The sequence below is a fragment of the Physella acuta genome, unplaced genomic scaffold, assembly GCF_028476545.2.
Source record: "Physella acuta isolate Inbredline_101_S28 unplaced genomic scaffold, ASM2847654v3 ptg000582l, whole genome shotgun sequence".
Lineage (NCBI taxonomy): Eukaryota > Metazoa > Mollusca > Gastropoda > Physidae > Physella > Physella acuta.
In genome coordinates, this window is record NW_026732101.1 from 397,892 (window position 1) to 417,500 (window position 19,609).

The window sequence follows — 19,609 nt, forward strand, 5'->3', positions numbered from 1 at the left end:
ATCTGTTAAGTGCTCACTTTTTACCTACAATTTTCACTTTCATCTGATCCTGTGGCAACTTGATTACAGTTGGTGAACAACTAAACTTCAAAATGAGAGAAGCACAATTTGCATTGAGCATCAACCTGATAACATATCAGTCAAACAATGAACTTCATATGTTGTATGGTGTAGCCTAGTTCCACTAAAACAATGAACTTCATATGCTGTAAGGTGTAGCCTAGCTCCACTAAAACAATAAACTTGCTGTATGTGAAATGGTGAGGTGGTAAATTGCAAGAAGGGTGCTAAAACCACTGGTGACGTGACATTTTGGTCTCACATTTTACCCTCACCCGATACTTATGCTGGGTGGGGGTAAAATGTCTGCAAAAATTGAACCACACCTGATTTACTATGAACTTTGATGCAGACTACAAAGTGGTTTGGCCGTTTTTACCATCGCCAGACGTGCTGATGATTTATAACTTCTTTCTTTTGTGTGGAACACCGAAGCCACCCACTATATCACCTTTGAACATGACAGTGCTTGAAGCCCCTACCAACGCAAACATGTTATATTGTTGCAAAAAAAAAATTATGTTTACATTGTATAAATATCGATTTTGTTAATTTCAAAAAATGTTTATGATTAAAATTACTTAATAAAAATAAATTACACTTTTTAAATAGTTTATTTATACTTCTATGCTTTCTACAGGTACAACAATACAAAGTGTTAAAGATCGGGACGTATTGGCCTTACATTAACAATGTGGCTGAATATTTCTCTCTGTGACAAGATTATATGAACTCACATTATATGAACTCACAATGACTCCAAGCACTTTTGTCATATTGCTATTGTTCAGGCTATGACCCATGTTATAGGTTTTTAAATACACTGGCTGTGATCCCTAAAACAGCTGTTTTTTCTCGCACTGACAAGAATAGTCTAAAAAAATATAGTCTAAAATAATATTCTCTTTGTGAACTCACAGTGAGCTGTTGACTGAGAAGACAGGATTTTTCTCCTGCTGACAAGTAAACGTGAGCGGGTGATCATAGTAGCAACAATGTTACGAATTTTTAGTATTTTTAAAAAATATGTAAACTAGATCAAGAAATTTTTTAAAGCTGTAAAGAAATAACTGTTTTCTAACAAGTATTAAAAAAGTTAATAAAAAGTCTAGTGACAATTTAAGCGCAATTTCCTTAATTAATTTTTTGTGACCGAACGAAAGGATATTTTTGAAAACTTTCTTCGGCAATATTTTTCTAAATTATGGCAGGAATCGATTGGTAAATGTTTCAAGGTCGCTAAGTGGTCTGGTTGCCGAGATATGGGCCAAAAACTGCATTTTTTGGAGGTTTTTTGGCTTTTCCGGGAAATCCAGGAAGGAATCCCGGGAATTTTTTTGGCCCACAATCATCCTCGGAACTTGCTTAACATATTTGCTTTTGGAACTAGTCCTCGATATTGCTTCGTTGAGGAGATACGACTTAAAGCTGCGGACACACATCCATCACCAAAATGACGAGTTAATAATCGCAATTGTCCGTATGGAAATTGCGCTAAAAAGTGTTTTTTTTTACTGGAGCCTACCCCCTTAAGTTTTTGGGAACACTTTAGGTAGAGATTCAGGGGAAACCACTCTAATTTACAGATGGCAGCTGTATTAATATAATTATATGGCAAATCTTTCTAGCAAACACAGCTGGGATGATTATAGATACCAGTGTCCGATAATGGAATCATCTTTAAAATAGGGGTGTTGGGTTGTTAGTAGTATTGTAATCCCGACTAATTTTATGGTTAGAAATTAGGGTTTGGCGTGTGGTTGGACCAGGGTTGGGGTTAGGGACAGGGTTAGCATTGACATTAGCCAGCCATGTGTGTATTTAGTTAACTACCAGTAACTTAACACCCCTTTTTTAAAGAAGATTCCATTATCAGACACCGGTGTAAACATTCTCCCATTGCTTTTGGTTTATTGTGCAATCCTATTATATTCGACACAAAAATATAATAATATTAATAGGGCCTATCGCCCTATAGGCCTAGATCTAGATATCTAGATCTATATACTTGTATTAAAGCCATGAGCCACCTTTCTCGCACATTACCAGCCTCGGCCGATTTTACGTACCTAACTAACTTACTAAAACTAAATCTAGGTAGATCTAACTAAAACGATAGATTACCAATCTAGATCTAATTCTAATCTAGATCTAGAAATCTAGATCTAGTCTAGATGATAGCCACTAGGGCCTAAATTTTATATTAAATTTTCTATTTAGGTCCTAAGTATCAGTAGTATCTAGATCTAGATTCTAGATCTAGATCTAAATCTAGATCTAGATTTAGATCTACTTAGTACTTACTAGATCTACTTAATTTAAATTAAAAACGATACCAGGTTTTCAATGGTGGGGTAATCTGTCTAAAATGCTTTACCAATATTTTTAACTTTATTTTTAGCATCCATTGTGACCTAACCTTCGGGTCAAAGGTAATGGTGTAACTAACGTACGAAAATGAAAGAATGTGTGTATTAAGAGCGAAGTAGTCAAATATAAATTTTTGAAAAACGTAAGGTTGATAATTTCAGTACAGTGTTTCTTTAAGACTTTTTCATCCGGGTGCAGAGGGGGGAGGGCACTTGAAACCTTTCGGGGGGGGGGGGGGGGGGGACGGGGGGGACGACATGGATAAAAAGATAACCTAACCCTATCCCTAATCCTAACCCTAGCCCTAATCCTATCATTCTAGCCCTAACCCTAGCCATAGGTCACTGCGCATGCGCAGAACTATCTTTTGCCGAAAAATCTTATTCCGAGGAGACACTTCGAAAGATATATTTTATATATAAATTAAATTACGTTCGGGGGAGGGGGGTGGAGAGGGGGGGGGGGGCACCAAAGAGATGCCTGAGAGAAACACTGATTTACGAACATGTCTGGATTAGCTGGCGTGTGAGCAAGTGAACAAGATCGTAAGAAAAAAATATTTAGGGCTATGGCGGTGTAAACAAAAGGTTTAGTAAAGAAAACAAGTAATTTAAAAAAGTCTAGTGACAATTTTAGCGCAATTTCCTTGTGTTATCTAAAGATAGCTCTGTCGTAGCGTAAATCAAGAGCAGGGTTAGTAAAACCATTGGTTAGTTATTAAAACGTTTTTTATTTTAAAAAAATTCAGTATTTTACATGATTTATTTACAATAGAGTAACATGACTAAAAACCATTGCGCGCCCAGCTACCGAACGTGACGTCGCAGCCATTGAACGTGATGGCGCAGCTATTGAACGTGATGACGCGTGTGGTGTGGTTGCATAAAATGCCTACTAATTCGGTCCAAATTTTGATTAACTCAAAAAAAAATTTGTGACCGAACGAAAGGATATTTTTGAAAACTTTCTTCGGCAATATTGTTCTAAATAATGGCAGGAATCGATTGGTACATGTTTCAAGTCGCTAGGTGGTCTGGCTGCCGAGATATGGGCCAAAAACTGCTTTTTTTTGGAGGTTTTTTTGGCTTTTCCGGGAAATCCATGAAAGAAACCCGGAATTTTTATGGCCTATGTTCATACTCGTAACTTGCTTAACGTAATTGCTTTTGGAACTAGTCATCAATATTGCTTCGTTGAGGAGGAGATACGACTTAAAGCTGCGGACACACATACATCCATCCATCCATCCATCCATTCATTCATACATTCATACATCCAGAAATGACGGGTTAATAAACGCAATTCTCCAGAATAGAAATTGCCCTAAAAAATTATTTAGGGCTATGGCGGTGTAAACAAAAGGTTTAGTAAAGAAAAAAAACTAGCGTTGTATTTTTATTTTGATCCCGAATGTTATCAGACCTTGTACAAGCGTGTGACATTTACAATTCTGTAAAGCACGCCTTACAAAATAGCTGCTATCAAAGTTGACATGTGAAAGTGGGGTTTCAAGTTTGTAGGTTGGTAGGGTTGGTAAGCTTGGTGGGCTTGGTAGGGTTGATGGGTTGGTGTACTTGGAAGGTTGGTGGGGGGGGGGGGGGGCTTGGTAGGGTTGGTAGGTTGGATGGCTTGGTAGGGTTGGGGGGGGGGCTTGATAGGGTTGGTGGGTTGGATGGCTTGGTAGGGCTGGAAGATGAGTAGACTTGGATTTGTCCAACCATGAACAAACTGTTTGATTTTGGAGTTGTCTCTCATAGAAGAGTGGCTGTCCCCAGCTAACGAGCCTCAATCTCGAGACTTTTCGGTTTTAGCAACCATGAGCTTTACCGACTCGACCACGCCGACCCCTAATTGCATGCGTTCATTTGGCGCACACTTCTTTTTTGAGTTTTTAAAAATATTTAAAAAAAAAAAAAACATTTCGATATCCCGATCGCACTAGACATGTTATCTCCCTTGGTGATATGAAGAATATACGAGCAAGTTTAGGGGGCCATCACTCCTGCTTTATTTAAAGTCAGGTTAGCTAGCGGTGGTACTAAAACGTGTGGGCTAAATTTGATTACAACTACAAAACGCTTTCTGAAAAAAAAATTATGATTACACTTACATTTGAAGACATGCGTACTTCCTTGCTTATTGATTGATGTGTACGTGGCAACAAAGCTGTCCAGCAATTCGGGTTGATTAAAACAGCTAGAGGCCGCGTAAAGTTGAAACTTGTCAAATAACTACCTAAATAATCCCCTTTCTAAACAAATTAATTTTCACACAAAAATTAAACCGAAACAAATTAAACCGAAGAAAAAACACGTTAATCCTGATTAAAAGATCATACAATGCCCCGTAGGTAACATATGCTGTTTATCTAACGTCACTCTAAAGTTTGTTTATAATTGAACTATAAGGGGGAGGTCAAATAAGATTTGTCACTTTACTTGATATCGGAACATTTACACGATACTAAAGGCGACTACTTTAATGTAGACTCGATTATTGAGATTACTCTAATTTTCACGATATTAAGGGCGAATACTTTAATGTAGACTCGATTATTGAGGCCAGTGTTTCTTCCAGACTTTTTTCTCCGGGGGTGCACTTGAAATTTTCGGGAGGGGGGGGGGGCGAACACTGTCAAAAGTATATATTTTCTATATAAATTCCATTTCGTTCCGGGGGGGGGATAGACTTTCTTCTGTGGGGGGGGGGGGGGGGTGCACCCCCCCCCCAAAAGAGATGCCTGGAAGAAACTCTGATTGAGGCGACTCTAATTTAAACGATATTAATGTAGACTCGATTATTGAGAAGACTCTAGTTAAAAAGAGATTAAACAGCTAACTTCCAAGAATAATTTCCCTGTAACTTACCTGCAAGTACACAATCTAGTAGGTGTAACAAACAAACTAATCTAACAAACACAATGCCCTTTTTTGCTTATATATATATATATATATATATATATATATATATATATATATATATATATATATATATATATATATATATATATATATATATATATGTTTGGGTGTGTATGTGTATGTATAAGCGTATCAGTCCCGCACGTTGCTGCGGGCTGACGCAAAATTTTAAGTCGGACTTGAGCTAAAAGTGCTTCATGTTTGGCCTGTTGATTCTCGACTGGTTTGCAATAAAGTAATCTTATGAGCATAAGTAATATTTATAGCTGAACGTTGCTGTTCTATAAATAACTTACCAGCAGAGGCGTAGCGACCCTTCCCGGCGCCCGGGGACAAACTTTCAATTTGGCGCCCCCTCGGGAGCTAATTTCCAATTTGCACCCCCCCCCCCCTCCGCCTCAAACTTTCGATTTGCATCACCCCCCTCAAACTATTTATAATGCAAAAATGCAGCTAAAATGACATTTTAAGTTGTTTTTACAACCCATTTTGGCGCGCCCTAAGGTCGGCGCCCGGGGACATATGTACCCCCCTGCCCCCCTCCCCCCTCCCATCACTACGCCTCTGCTTACCAGCAAGCGACACTTCAAAAGTAAGATTTGATCGTTATCATTTGGTTACAGCAGTTTTATTTTATTTCAGCGCACTTCGGAAGAATGGAAATCAAATTCTGGTTTGTGTTATATTATAAGTATTATAATTCAATTTTTGAAAACTTCTCAATTTCAGGGGCCCCACTCGGGTTAAATCTGCATCTGGTTACAGTATATTATTGTGTTCTTTTTCTTTAGGGGGTGGGGGTGTATGGATGTCACAAGGTGGGTGGGAGGTGGATGTCGTTAACATGGAGTAAGTTAATTGTTTTAAACAGACCCATAAGACCTACTCTCCCCCCCCTTCCACAAAAATAGGCATCCGCTTGTATTGATGGATTATCGCATGATTCTGCGACACGCACTGCGCATGTCACACGTCGGCGCGCAGACCGCGAGCTGTTTGACATGCAGCGCGTGGGGCTATAAAAATCTGGCCAACCCTAGAGCGAGTTTATTTGCCAATTTGTATCAACAGCAAACGAAATGGTATTTCTTTTTTTTTCTATTTTTTTATGTTCATTTGATTTATATAGTTCATATTTTATTGAACAAGTGACCTAACATTTAATTAATGAACGCATATTTGCGCTAATAAACTCAATTATTTTAATTATTTTCTGGGAGTTAATTAACTTTCAAATATCAGTTAATGAACTGCGCAGTGACTGACTTTTACCTACAAATAAACCTGTTTGCTTTAAAGACGCACATGGAAAGTTTTAATTAAAGCCTTAATTAATTGTAAAATGTACCGCAATTTTAAGACAAATGTTAATTTTTAACTTTAAACTATTAGCTTATAGTGGCAAAAGATTTTAAAACTTTTTTAGTGATTTAAAAGACTTAAATCCTGACTTAATTAAACCAAATTTAATTGTCAAATAAATCAGTAGTCTAAAATGGGTTTTAAAAAGCGTTTGTAACTCAACGTTACAAAATAGCGACCGTGCCAAAACAAAATCTTTGATGCTGTACCAGGTTTTTCCGTTTCCCGCCATTTAGCCATGAGCAGACGACGCTCACTAGAAAATCGTCTGCTGTCGCTCGCGTCGCTTGAATACACGTCTGGTGATACAAATAATCAAAGGAAATTTATTCGATAGGAATAAGTTTACCTCTGTTTATATAGGCGTGTGTGTATGTGTAAAACACACCTGTAAAGGAAGCGTGTTAGTGTACGTGTGTGTACGTGTGTGTACGTCTGAGGTAAAAGTTTTGGCTTATGTGTGCGTACGTTAACGTACGTGTGTGTACGTTAACGTACGTGTAACTGACGAGACCTTCTTGTTCCAGCCACCATACAAGACCGCCATATTGTTCCTGCTTGCCACTTGGTGGACGGGTGGATTCTCTGCTCCACTGGATGGTGCGTATGCATTTTGCTTTGGTTTTTTATCTCGAATTCCTGGTCACCCATACTTTCCGCTCTGTCTGCCCTAACTACCGATCTACCACCTCTAACTTCTGGTCTACCACCTCTAACTTCCGGTCTACCACCTCTAACTTCCGGTCTACCAAACTTCCGGTCTACCTAACTTCCGGTCTACCACCCCTAACTTCCGGTCTACCACCCCTAACTTCCTGTCTGTGACTGTCCAGGTTCCTGTGTCGAGGGCGGGGTGACCTACCAGAACGGCGAGATCTTCATCTGCCCCAACTCGTCGGGCTGCGTCAAGAAGCGATGTGACAATGGCGTCATCAGCATTGTGGAGGAGGGTAAGTGGGGGGGGGTGACAGTGGCGTCATCAGCATTGTGGGGGAGGTGAAAGTGGCGTCATCAGCATTGTGGAGGAGGGTAAGTAGGGGGGGGGGGGTGTGACAGTGGCGTCATCAGCATTGTGGAGGAGGGTAAGCAATGGGGGGGGGTGTGACAGTGGCGTCATCAGCATTGTGGAGGAGGGTAAGCAATGGGGGGGGGGGGGTGACAGTGGCGTCATCAGCATTGTGGAGGAGGGTAAGTAGGGGGGGGTGTGACAGTGGCGTCAGCAGCATTGTAGAGGATGGTATGTAATATCGGGGGTGGGGCTGATATCATGTTCTCGTGGGTCCTAATGTCAAGGTCGATCCTCCGCAGGCTGCTCACGTGACGGTGTGTGTATCGCCGTGAGCGCCAACTACACTTCAAGCACGTGCAGGACTTACACGTGCGTCAAGACAACCGGAAGTGACGGCATCGTGACGTATGCTGTCCAGCTGCTCAATACCAGTAAGATGTTCTTTTCTCGACCCCCTAACTATCACGCCCCTCTTGGCCCCCATCGTCACGATCATGAACCCTCTCATCTCTCGTCATTACTGAACCTTATTACACATTTTCCACATCACTGCCCCCCTCCCTCACTCAACAACAACATCACTGCCCCCCCCCCCTCCCTCACTCAACAACAACATCACTGCCCCCCTCCCTCCCTCAACAACGACATCACGCCCCCCCCCCCCATGACGCAATGCTAACAATTGTTTCCGTGACGTCACAGAATGCAGGGACTCAAACGGCGTCTGCTTCACCCCCGGGGAGAGGTTCACCCTGGTCAACAACGGCACGACCTACCCGTCCTGCACGTGCAGCGTGACGTCAGATGGGACGGCATCGTACACCTGTTCTAGTACATCAACACAGCAGTCGACTGGTCAGTTGTTGGGGAGGGGGTGTCGTCCACTGGTCAGTTTTTGGGGGTGGGGTGTAGAGTCTATTGGTCATTCGTTTGGGGGGGGGGATGTCGTCCACTGGTCAGTTCTTGGGGGGGGGGGGGAGTCCACTGGTCAGTTATAGGGGGGGGTAGTCCACTGGTCAGTTTTTGGGAGGGTGGGGTGTAGAGTCCATTAGTCATTCGTTTGGGGGGGTCATTTTGACCGCGGCATATGAACGAATAGTGTGGTCAGCACTATGCCTAGCCGCTTTTACGTTCCCTAACAGTTAGGTACCCAAAAGAGCTGGGTGGACTCAGGGACGTTCTATTGACTTGAGCCCGGGTTAAACTAGAATTTCTAGCTAGAGAGAGAGAGAGAGAGAGAGAGAGAGAGAGAGAGAGAGAGAGAGAGAGAGAGAGTGTGTGTGTGTGTGTTTGTGTGAGTATGTGTGTGGGGGTGTGTGTGGGGGGGGGGGGTGCGTGGGTTCGTGTGTGTGTGGGGGGTGCGTAGTTGTGTGTGTGTGTGTTACTGTGACTATAACGTGATGTGGAGGAAATAGAATTAATTAAACAAGGGAGGTAAGTAAAATGTACTCAAGGACGGTAATCCCTGCTGTAAGTGAAACAGCCACCATCTGCTACCAACAAATCGACACAGCCAGCAGTTAGAAAACATTTTCCTAGACGGAGATTAATTTATGCAAATTTTTTAACCGGTTTAAAGATTTTCACCCATACACCAGGTGTTTGAGATTTTTTGACTTCAATCTGTCAAGGATTTGTCTCATGTCTCACCTTGACAAACACATCAACAACTTTTGGCCTGCCTGCAACTTTTGGCCTGCTTGCAACTTTTGGCCTGCTTGCAACTTTTGGCCTGCTTGCAACTTTTGGCCTGCTTGCAACTTTTGGCCTGCCTGCAACTTTTGGCCTGCTTGCAACTTTTGGCCTGCTTGCAACTTTTGGCCTGCTTGCATTTTTTGGCTTGCTTGCAACTTTTGGCCTGCTTGCAACTTTTGGCCTGCTTGCAACTTTTGGCCTGCCTGCAACTTTTGGCCTGCTTGCAAATTTTGGCCTGTTTGCAAATTTTGGCCTGCTTGCAAATTTTTGCCTGCTTGCAAATTTTTGCCAGCTTGCAACTTTGCAACTTTTGGCCAGCTTACAACTTTTGGTCAGCTTGCTACAACTTTTGGCCAGCTTGCAACTTTTGGCCAGCTTGCAACTTTTGGCCTGCTTGCAACTTTTGGCCTGCTTGCAACTTTTGGCCTGCTTGCAACTTTTGGCCTGCCTGCAACTTTTGGCCTGCTTGCAACTTTTGGCCTGCTTGCAACTTTTGGCCTGCTTGCATTTTTTGGCTTGCTTGCAACTTTTGGCCTGCTTGCAACTTTTGGCCTGCTTGCAACTTTTGGCCTGCCTGCAACTTTTGGCCTGCTTGCAAATTTTGGCCTGTTTGCAAATTTTGGCCTGCTTGCAAATTTTTGCCAGCTTGCAACTTTGCAACTTTTGGCCAGCTTACAACTTTTGGTCAGCTTGCTACAACTTTTGGCCAGCTTGCAACTTTTGGCCAGCTTGCAACTTTTGGCCAGCTTGCAATATTTGGCCTGCTAACAAATTTTGGCCAGCTTGCAACTTTGCAACTTTTGGCCTGCTTTGGCCTGAAGAAACGTCGTAAGCTAGTGACGTCAGTTTAATTAGTTACCAGTCTGATTAACTCACCCCCCCCCCCCCCCACCCTCTGACAGGGAGCTGCTCCTACAATGGCGTCACCTACCAGAGTGGTCAGACAATCGTCATCACCACCTGCATACAGAAACTCTGCCAGAACGGCGTCATCACCACATCCCAGGATGGTAAGGGTCTCATTCTTGTGGGGTCAACTTTTGTTGGGGGTCAAGTTTTGTTGGGGGTCAAGTTTTGTTGGGGGTCAAGTTTTGTTGGGGGTCAAGTTTTGTTGGGGGTCAAGTTTTGTTGGGGGTCAACTTTTGTTGGGGGTCAAGTTTTGTTGGGGGTCAACTTTTGTTGGGGGTCAAGTTTTGTTGGGGGTCAAGTTTTGTTGGGGGTCAAGTTTTGTTGGGGGTCAAGTTTTGTTGGAGGTCAAGTTTTGTTGGGGGTCAACTTTTGTTGGGGTCAAGTTTTGTTGGGGGGCAAGTTTTTGTTGGGGTCAAGTTTTGTTGGGGGGCAAGTTTTGTTGGGGGGGGCAAGTTTTGTTGGGGGTCAAGTTTTGTTGGAGAATGAGACCTTCTGATGACCTTTTGATGACCTTATGTTGACCTTTTGATGACCTTATGTTGACCTTTTTATGCCCTTTTGATGACCTTATGTTGACCTTTTGATGACCTTTTGCTGACCTTTTGATGACCTTCTGACAGGCTGCTCCTTTAACGGCGCCTGTCTGGCGGTGGACACCACGACCGAGGTCTCCTGCACGAGCTACAGGTGCAGCAAGACACCGCAGGCAGATGGCACCACGATCTACGCGGTCAAGGTCGTCAGCTCAAGTAGGTAGCCAGTGGTCAGCTTAAGTAGGTAGCCAGTTGTCAAGTAGGTAGCCAGTGGGCAGCTCAAGTAGGTAACCAGTGGACTTCCAAGTAGGTAGCCAGTGGTCAGCTGAAGTAGGTAGCCCTTTGTCATCTCAAGTAGGTAGCCAGTGATCAGCTTAAGTAGGTAGCCAGTGGTGAGCTTAAGTAGGTAGCCAGTGGTCAACTCAAGTAGGTAGCCAGTGGTCAAGTAGGTAGCCAGTGGTCAGATTAAGTAGGTAACCAGTGGTCATCTTAAGTAGGTAACCAGTGGTCATCTTAAGTAGGTAGCCAGTGGTCAACTCAAGTAGGTAGCCAGTGGTCAAGTAGGTAGCCAGTGGTCATCTTAAGTAGGTAACCAGTGGTCATCTTAAGTAGGTAGCCAGTGGTGAGCTTAAGTAGGTAGCCAGTGGTCATCTTAAGTAGGTAACCAGTGGTCATCTTAAGTAGGTAGCCAGTGGTGAGCTTAAGTAGGTAGCCAGTGGTCAAGTAGGTAGCCAGTGGTGAGTTCAAGTAGGTAGCTAGTGGACAGCTTAAGTAGGTAGCCAGTGGTCAGCTCATCTCTATATTTCACCTGAGAAACTCCTTGACCAGTTACCTGTGTGGCATCTTGTTCTTTTCATTCATTGCGTGTTTTATTAATCAGCATTATGTTAATTTACTACGCAATAAAGGCCGCAAATAGCAATTGGGCGATTATAAAATTGTCTTGTTACGTCTAGTACAATATTTCATTACCATTGTATCTGTTAATGACGTCACTTCCTACTAAATACATCACAAATCTTCCCACAATTCCAGGATGTAAAGACGCCAACGGCGCATGTCACAACCCCGGCGAGAGCTTCCCTCTGGTGATTGGCGGCAAGAGCTACAGCAACTGCACCTGCACCATAGCAGCAGACGGCTCCACCTCCTACAGCTGCTCGTCTACGTCACAGCAGACGTCAAGTGAGTCATAGGGCGTTGACGTCACATGGGCTTACTGCCGCTCTCTATAAAAATTTAAAATATAAATATAACTAACGCTATAATATAACTAGCTGTGTTGAGATAATTCTAACGCGAAAATGTAAAACAACTAAAACCAAGTGTGCGTAATTGCAAAACAAATGTCCATGTGTCCAAACTTTCTCTCTACAAACTGACCGTCTTTCACGTGCATCCAATTACTTACCTGTTGTGTCACTCACGCACGTGGCTGGACTTACTTACCTGCCGTGTCACGTGTTTTAGGCTCCTGTCTGTACAACGGCGCCACCTACCAAAACGGCGACATCATCACCATCAACAGCTGCAACAAGCGACGATGCGACAACGGCACCGCCACGACAATACAGGAAGGTGAAGGTCGTTTTGTTTTCTGTGGGCCCAGGTCTATTTATAGACAGTAGTCACGTGACTTTTTTTTTGTAATCTGCCTCATCCAACGTGAGACAAGTTCAATGTAAAAAAATCACGTGACTTGTGTTATACCACTTATGTCACATCACATGTGATAAACCACCTGTATAAACCACCTGTTTAAATCACTTGTATCAACCACCTTTATAAAACCACCTGTGTATAAAACCACCTGTGTATAAAACCACCTGTATAAACCACCTGTCTAAAACCACCTGTCTAAAACCACCTGTATAAACCACCTGTATAAAACCACCTGTATAAACCACCTGTATAAAACCACCTGTATAAAACCACCTGTATAAACCACCTGTCTAAAACCACCTGTCTAAAACCACCTGTATAAAACCATCTGTATAAAACCACCTGTCTAAAACCACCTGTATAAAACCACCTGTCTAAAACCACCTGTATAAAACCATCTGTATAAAACCACCTGTATAAAACCACCTGTCTAAAACCACCTGTCTAAAACCACCTGTATAAACCACCTGTATAAAACCACCTGTATAAACCACCTGTATAAAACCACCTGTATAGAACCACCTGTCTAAAACCACCTGTATAAAACCACCTGTATAATACCACCTATATAAACCACCTGTCTAAAACCACCTGTCTAAAACCACCTGTATAAAACCATCTGTATAAAACCACCTGTATAAAACCACCTGTCTAAAACCACCTGTATAAAACCATCTGTATAAACCACCTGTATAAAACCACCTGTGTAAAACCACCTGTATAAAACCACCTGTTAATAAAACCACCTGTATAAAACCACCTGTATAAACCACCTGCCTAAAAGCACCTGTCTAAAAGCACCTGCCTAAAACCACCTGCCTAAAACCACCTGTATAAACCACCTGTATAAAACCACCTGTATAAAACCACCTGTATAAAACCACCTGTATAAACCACCTGCCTAAAAGCATCTGTCTAAAACCACCTGCCTAAAACCACCTGTATAAACCACCTGCCTAAAATCACCTGTATAAACCACCTGTATAAAACCACCTGTATAAACCACATGTATAAAACCACCTGTATAAAACCACCTGTATAAAACCACTTGTATAAAAACCACCTGTATAAAACCACCTGTATAAAACCACCTGTACAAACCAACTGTATAAAACCACCTGTACAAACCACTTGTATAAAAACCACCTGTATAAAACCACCTGTATAAACCACCTGTATAAACCACCTGCATAAAACCACCTGTATAAAACCACCTGTATAAAACCACCTGTATAAAACCACCTGTATAAAACCACCTTTATAAAACCACCTGTATAAAACCACCTGTATAAAACCACCTGTATAAATCCACTTGTATAAAACCACCTGTATAAAACCACCTGTATAAAACCACCTGTACAAACCACCTGTATAAAACCACCTGCACAAACCACCTGTATAAACCACCTGTATAAAACCACCTGTATAAACCGCCTGTATAAAACCACCTGTATAAACCACCTGCATAAAACCACCTGTATAAAACCACCTGTATAAAACCACCTGTATAAAACCACCTGTATAAAACCACCTGTATAAAACCACCTGTATAAAACCACCTGTATAAAACCACCTGTATAAAACCACCTGTATAAAAGCACCTGTATAAAACCACCTGTATAAAACCACCTGTATAAAACCACCTGTATAAACCACCTGTATAAACCACCTGCCCAGGCTGCCTGTTTGACACCGGATGTATCACCGTGGGCGGAAGTGCCGAGAAGGATTGCAGGACGTACACCTGCAGCAAGTCCGTGCAGGCTGACGGCTCTGTCTTGTACTCAGTCAACCCTAGCAGTACCCGTAAGTACCATCTGACATCTTGTACTCAGTCAACCCTAGCAGTACCCGTAAGTACCCCCCCCCCCCCACACACACACCTCTGTCTTGTACTCAGTCAACCCTAGCAGTACCCGTAAGTACCACCTGACCCTCTTCCCCCCCCCCCCCCCCCATAGACACACAACCACGTCTTTACACACGGCACTAACAAACACGACCCCTAAACAAACTCTCCCATTCGCTGAAAACCTGTCACATTTTATTGCTTGAACTGTTCGTGTCAGCATCAGTAGTACGACAGACGGGAAGTTAAAAATCTTTCCCACAATTCCAGGATGTAAAGACGCCAACGGCGCATGTTACAACCCCGGTGAGAGATTCGCTCTCGTCATATCCGGCACCAGCTACAGCAACTGCACCTGCTCCGTGGCAGCAGACGGTACGGCTTCCTACAGCTGCTCGTCCAGCTCACAACAGTCGTCACAAACTTCTAGCTGTAAGTTCCGCACCTTCATCAAGCTTCATTTTATTTTAATTAATTAGCTAATCAGGTTCTATAAATCCCAGCGGTCTGAATACGAGGAACATTGTATGTGGGCGGGGCGAGTGGAGGGAGTGGGCGGGGCGAGTAGAGGGGGTAGGCGGGGCGAGTGGAGGGAGTGGGCGGGGCGAGTGGACTAGGTGGGTGGGGCGAGTGGAGTAGGTGGGTGGGACGGGTGGAGCAGGTGGGTGGGGCGAGTGGAGTAGGTGGGTGGGGCGAGTGGAGTAGGTGGGTGGGGCGAGTGGAGTAGGTGGGCAGGGTGATATGTTGACGCTGACAGCTCCAAGACAAAACTTTAGTGTCAATGTCAAGCAGTTGTCATGGATTCTATAATTTGATGACAACAAATTAACGATGTCGTGGATTCTAGAATTAGATGACAACAAATTGACCAACTTAGTATCTGCATGAAGCCATGACTCAACTTGTGAGAAATGGCCGGGTTTGACGTCATCTAAAAAAAAAAACTCAAGGGTCAGCAATTTGTGACTCCTGACTCTGGTTTCATCCATTTTAAAAATGGCAAAGTTAAACCTATCCCACCCCTCACATCTACTAACATGTTCTGGGTTAACCCTCGAGTTTCACATCGTCCTGTTTTAACCAACCCCCCCCCCCCCCCCGCCTCTGTCCCCCACAGCCAGCTGCCTCTACAACGGAGTGACGTACCAAAACGGCGACACCATCACCGTCAACGCCTGCATTAAGAGACGCTGCGACAACGGCGTCGCTACCTCATTGACTGAAGGTAGCCATCTTTTGGTACTTGGGGACATAATGTTGATTGACTTAATTATACATGTAAAGTCAACTTTTTGACTTGACAATCTCTAAAACATCAGTCACGATGAAAGTTGATGAAAGCAAGATTTGATGTTATTGACTATTTGAGATTTCGTGTTGACTGTAAGTCATCAAGTCATCAAGGCTGACTGCTAGGATTAGAAGTTTTTAAGTCATTATTTTTAAAATTATTATCTTAACTCTAATTTTAGACGTCTTTAAGGAGATTTTAAGGTATGTTTTAAAACTGTGTTTTAACATTAATTAGGAATTTCTTTTAACGATGTTATACACCAATAAAAGTGACATTTAACATGGTTTTAACTCTAATTAAGGCTGCCAATTAAGCAGCGGAAGTTGTGTGCCAGTAGACGGCAGCACGGAGACTGACTGCCAGACATACACATGCACCAAAGCTGCTCAGGCAGACGGCTCCATCCTCTACTCGCTCAAGTTCGTCAGCCGGAGTAAGTCAACTCTACTTCAGTCATCTGACTTCATTAACAACTCTACTTCAGTCATCTGACTTCATCGACAACTCTACTTCAGTCATCTGACTTCATTAACAACTCTACTTCAGTCATCTGACTTCATTAACAACTCTACTTCAGTCATCTGACTTCATTAACAACTCTACTTCAGTCATCTGACTTCATTAACAACTCTACTTCAGTCATCTGACTTCATCGACAACTCTACTTCAGTCATCTGACTTCATTAACAACTCTACTTCAGTCATCTGATCACATAAAGTAGACAACTCAAATGTCATGTGCACTGTTCTAGAATTAAACTCAAATGTCATGTGCACTGTTCTAGAATTAAACTCAAATGTCATGTGCACTGTTCTAGAATTAAACTCAAATGACATGTGCACTGTTCTAGAATTAAACTCAAATGTCATGTGCACTGTTCTAGAATTAAACTCAAATGACATGTGCACTGTTCTAGAATTAAACTCAAATGTCATGTGCACTGTTCTAGAATTAAACTCAAATGACATGTGCACTGTTCTAGAATTAAACTCAAATGTCATGTGCACTGTTCTAGAATTAAACTCAAATGTCATGTGCACTGTTCTAGAATTAAACTCAAGTGTCATGTGCACTGTTCTAGAATTAAACTCAAATGTCATGTGCACTGTTCTAGAATTAAACTCAAATGACATGTGCACTGTTCTAGAATTAAACTCAAATGTCATGTGCACTGTTCTAGAATTAAACTCAAATGACATGTGCACTGTTCTAGAATTAAACTCAAATGTCATGTGCACTGTTCTAGAATTAAACTCAAATGACATGTGCACTGTTCTAGAATTAAACTCAAATGTCATGTGCACTGTTCTAGAATTAAACTCAAATGTCATGTGCACTGTTCTAGAATTAAACTCAAGTGTCATGTGCACTGTTCTAGAATTAAACTCAAATGTCATGTGCACTGTTCTAGAATTAAACTCAAATGACATGTGCGCTGTTCTAGAATTAAACTCAAATGTCATGTGCACTGTTCTAGAATTAAACTCAAATGTCATGTGCACTGTTCTGAAAGTAAATTCGAGTTCCCACAATTCCAGGATGTAAAGACGTCACTTCCTACTAAATAGGTCACAAATCTTCCCACAATTCCAGGATGTAAAGACGCCAACGGCGCATGTCACAACCCCGGCGAGAGCTTCCCTCTGGTGATTGGCGGCAAGAGCTACAGCAACTGCACCTGCACCATAGCGGCAGACGGCTCCACCTCCTACAGCTGCTCGTCTACGTCACAACAGTCCAGCAGTAAGTTCACCCCTACACCCCCCCCCTCACCCTAGCTCTCGTCAAGTTTAGCTGTTTAACCGTTCATTAAATAAATCATTCGTTTCATGAGAAAAGTATGGTGCACCAAAAAAAGTATGATGCACCAAAAAAGTATGGTGCACCAAAAAGTATGGTGCACCAAAAAGTATGGTGCACCAAAAAGTTGTATGCATCAAAAAGTTGTGTGCACTTAAAAGAGTTTGTGCACCAAAAAGTATGGTTCACCAAAAAGTATGGTGACCAAAAAGTATGGTGCACCAAAAAGTATGGTGCACCTAAAAGTATGGTGCACCAAAAAAGTATGGTGCACCAAACGTTCCAATTATGAGATATTTTTAAAATTGCAGGCACGTGCAGCTACAATGGAGTGACCTATCAGACCGGTGACCTAATTACTGTCAACAGCTGCATCCAAAAGCGATGTGACAACGGCAGCACGTCATTTGTATCAGAAGGTCAGAGGTCAAGGCTATCGCCTTATGCAGAGTGCTAGAATTTAAAACTTTTAAAAAAAAATTTTATGCAGAGTGCTAGAATTTAAAACTTTAAAAAAAAAAATTTTATGCAGAGTGCTAGAATTTAAAACTTTAAAAAAAAAATTTTATGCAGAGTGCTAGAATTTAAAACTAAAAAAAAATTTCTTATGCAGAGTGCTAGAATTTAAAACTAAAAAAAATTTCTTATGCAGAGTGCTAGAATTAAAAACTAAAAAAAAAATTTTTCTTAAAATCAAATAAATTTATTCAAAAAGAATGCAGGACAAAGGTTTTCGTAAACTTTAAATTCTCAAAAAAAAAGTAGCCTGCTATTTATGAACTAAAGTACTTACAAGGACCGCAGCTAATTATAGTTAATGATCTTGTCCTGGTTTTAGACTAATTAAAAAGATACCCATCTTCAAGTTGTACTTTTTAAAAGGCCTGAAATGATTAGAAAAATATTTTACTTCATTGTATTTCATCAAATCTCGCTTACATTACGTCAAGTCAAAGTCACATACGTTTATCTCCATATCCCTCCCCCCCCTGTCACCCTGCCACTCCCTCCCACAGGCTGTCCACTGAACAACGCCTGTGTACCTGTAGACGGCCAGGTAGACTACAACTGTAAGACGTACACCTGTGTCAAGGCCGTCCAGCCGGACACTTCCGTACTGTACTCAACCAAGGTCATCAGCACAAGTAGGTCATGCCATCATTTACGGCTGTAGAAGATATTATAAGATCTAATGTTATAAGGTTGTATACGACATTATAAGACAAACTTCTAACAACACAACTTGAGACTATAAACACAATACATTTTTTACTAGATAACATCTTAATACTACTAAAAGTCAAGTTTGTTTACATGTTTGAATATTTATTTTTTTGTTTGTTTGTTTGTCCGATCGAGTATTGTGATATGTTCGACTCTATCTGGAGAGCTGTAAAATAGTATGTAGGTAGAGAATAATTTTTTAATGCAGACAGACTGTTAATCACAAATTTATTTAAAGACGTTAATTAATTTATTGATTTATTCATACGTAGAGTAACCCATTTTTTTTTTAAATGTTAAAACATTGACTAAACTTTGTGGGAATAGTGACGTCACAGGTTTTTGTTTACTCTTTAGTACAATAAAATGGCGGCGTCTATCGAAGAAAATTGTGTTCCCATTCAAAAGTTTAACGCGTTCTAAATCTAATTTTCTGTCGGTCATAACTTTAACAATACGTCCGTTTGCTGCATTTATTACGTTCCAACACTTACATCAATTTTAAACTGTCTTTTTTCATTTAGTTTTACAATAAATTTCTCTAGATCTAAAGATCAGCTGTCGAAGGAAAGTAATGAATCTAGCCTAGATCTAGATCTAGATCTAGCCTAGATCTAGGTCACTAGACTCAATGTAAATTCTAGATCTAGACTTAATGTAAATTCTACATCTAGAATCTATTTCAGGCCTTAATACATCTAGAATCTATTTCAGGCCTTAATTATTTTATATAAATCTTTGTTTGGCTAATTTAAGATAAAATTTAATTTGAAAGTTACTACTACTAGACTTAGATCTAGATTTATGCGCGGAGACTCAAAAGTATAGTATAAAAATTCATTTTTGACGTCACGAGTAAATAGCTAAGTTGGTAGCGTAGTCCGCTCTCATGCGGGTGGCACAGGTTCTAGACCAATATG

At 41.6% G+C, this 19,609-nt stretch overlaps 1 protein-coding gene across 2 annotated transcripts in view; it reads left to right on the top strand.

The window, feature by feature from the left end:
* The first annotated feature begins 6,330 nt into the window (after nucleotides 1–6,330).
* Nucleotides 6,331–19,609, top strand: part of LOC131947106 (neurogenic locus Notch protein) — a 24,763-nt gene continuing 11,484 nt past the window's right edge. The window contains exons 1-16 of one of the 2 annotated variants that reach the window (XM_059308198.1): nucleotides 6,331–6,433; nucleotides 7,241–7,313; nucleotides 7,547–7,663; nucleotides 8,022–8,153; nucleotides 8,425–8,577; nucleotides 10,320–10,427; nucleotides 10,947–11,075; nucleotides 11,895–12,044; nucleotides 12,330–12,437; nucleotides 14,199–14,327; nucleotides 14,641–14,802; nucleotides 15,488–15,595; nucleotides 15,966–16,097; nucleotides 17,259–17,408; nucleotides 17,777–17,884; nucleotides 18,482–18,610. In XM_059308198.1, coding sequence (XP_059164181.1) covers nucleotides 6,431–6,433; nucleotides 7,241–7,313; nucleotides 7,547–7,663; nucleotides 8,022–8,153; nucleotides 8,425–8,577; nucleotides 10,320–10,427; nucleotides 10,947–11,075; nucleotides 11,895–12,044; nucleotides 12,330–12,437; nucleotides 14,199–14,327; nucleotides 14,641–14,802; nucleotides 15,488–15,595; nucleotides 15,966–16,097; nucleotides 17,259–17,408; nucleotides 17,777–17,884; nucleotides 18,482–18,610 — 1,891 coding nt within the window. In that variant the 5' untranslated portion in view covers nucleotides 6,331–6,430. The remainder of the gene's footprint in view (nucleotides 6,434–7,240; nucleotides 7,314–7,546; nucleotides 7,664–8,021; nucleotides 8,154–8,424; nucleotides 8,578–10,319; nucleotides 10,428–10,946; nucleotides 11,076–11,894; nucleotides 12,045–12,329; nucleotides 12,438–14,198; nucleotides 14,328–14,640; nucleotides 14,803–15,487; nucleotides 15,596–15,965; nucleotides 16,098–17,258; nucleotides 17,409–17,776; nucleotides 17,885–18,481; nucleotides 18,611–19,609) is intronic. The other variant, XM_059308199.1, reaches the window with a different exon arrangement.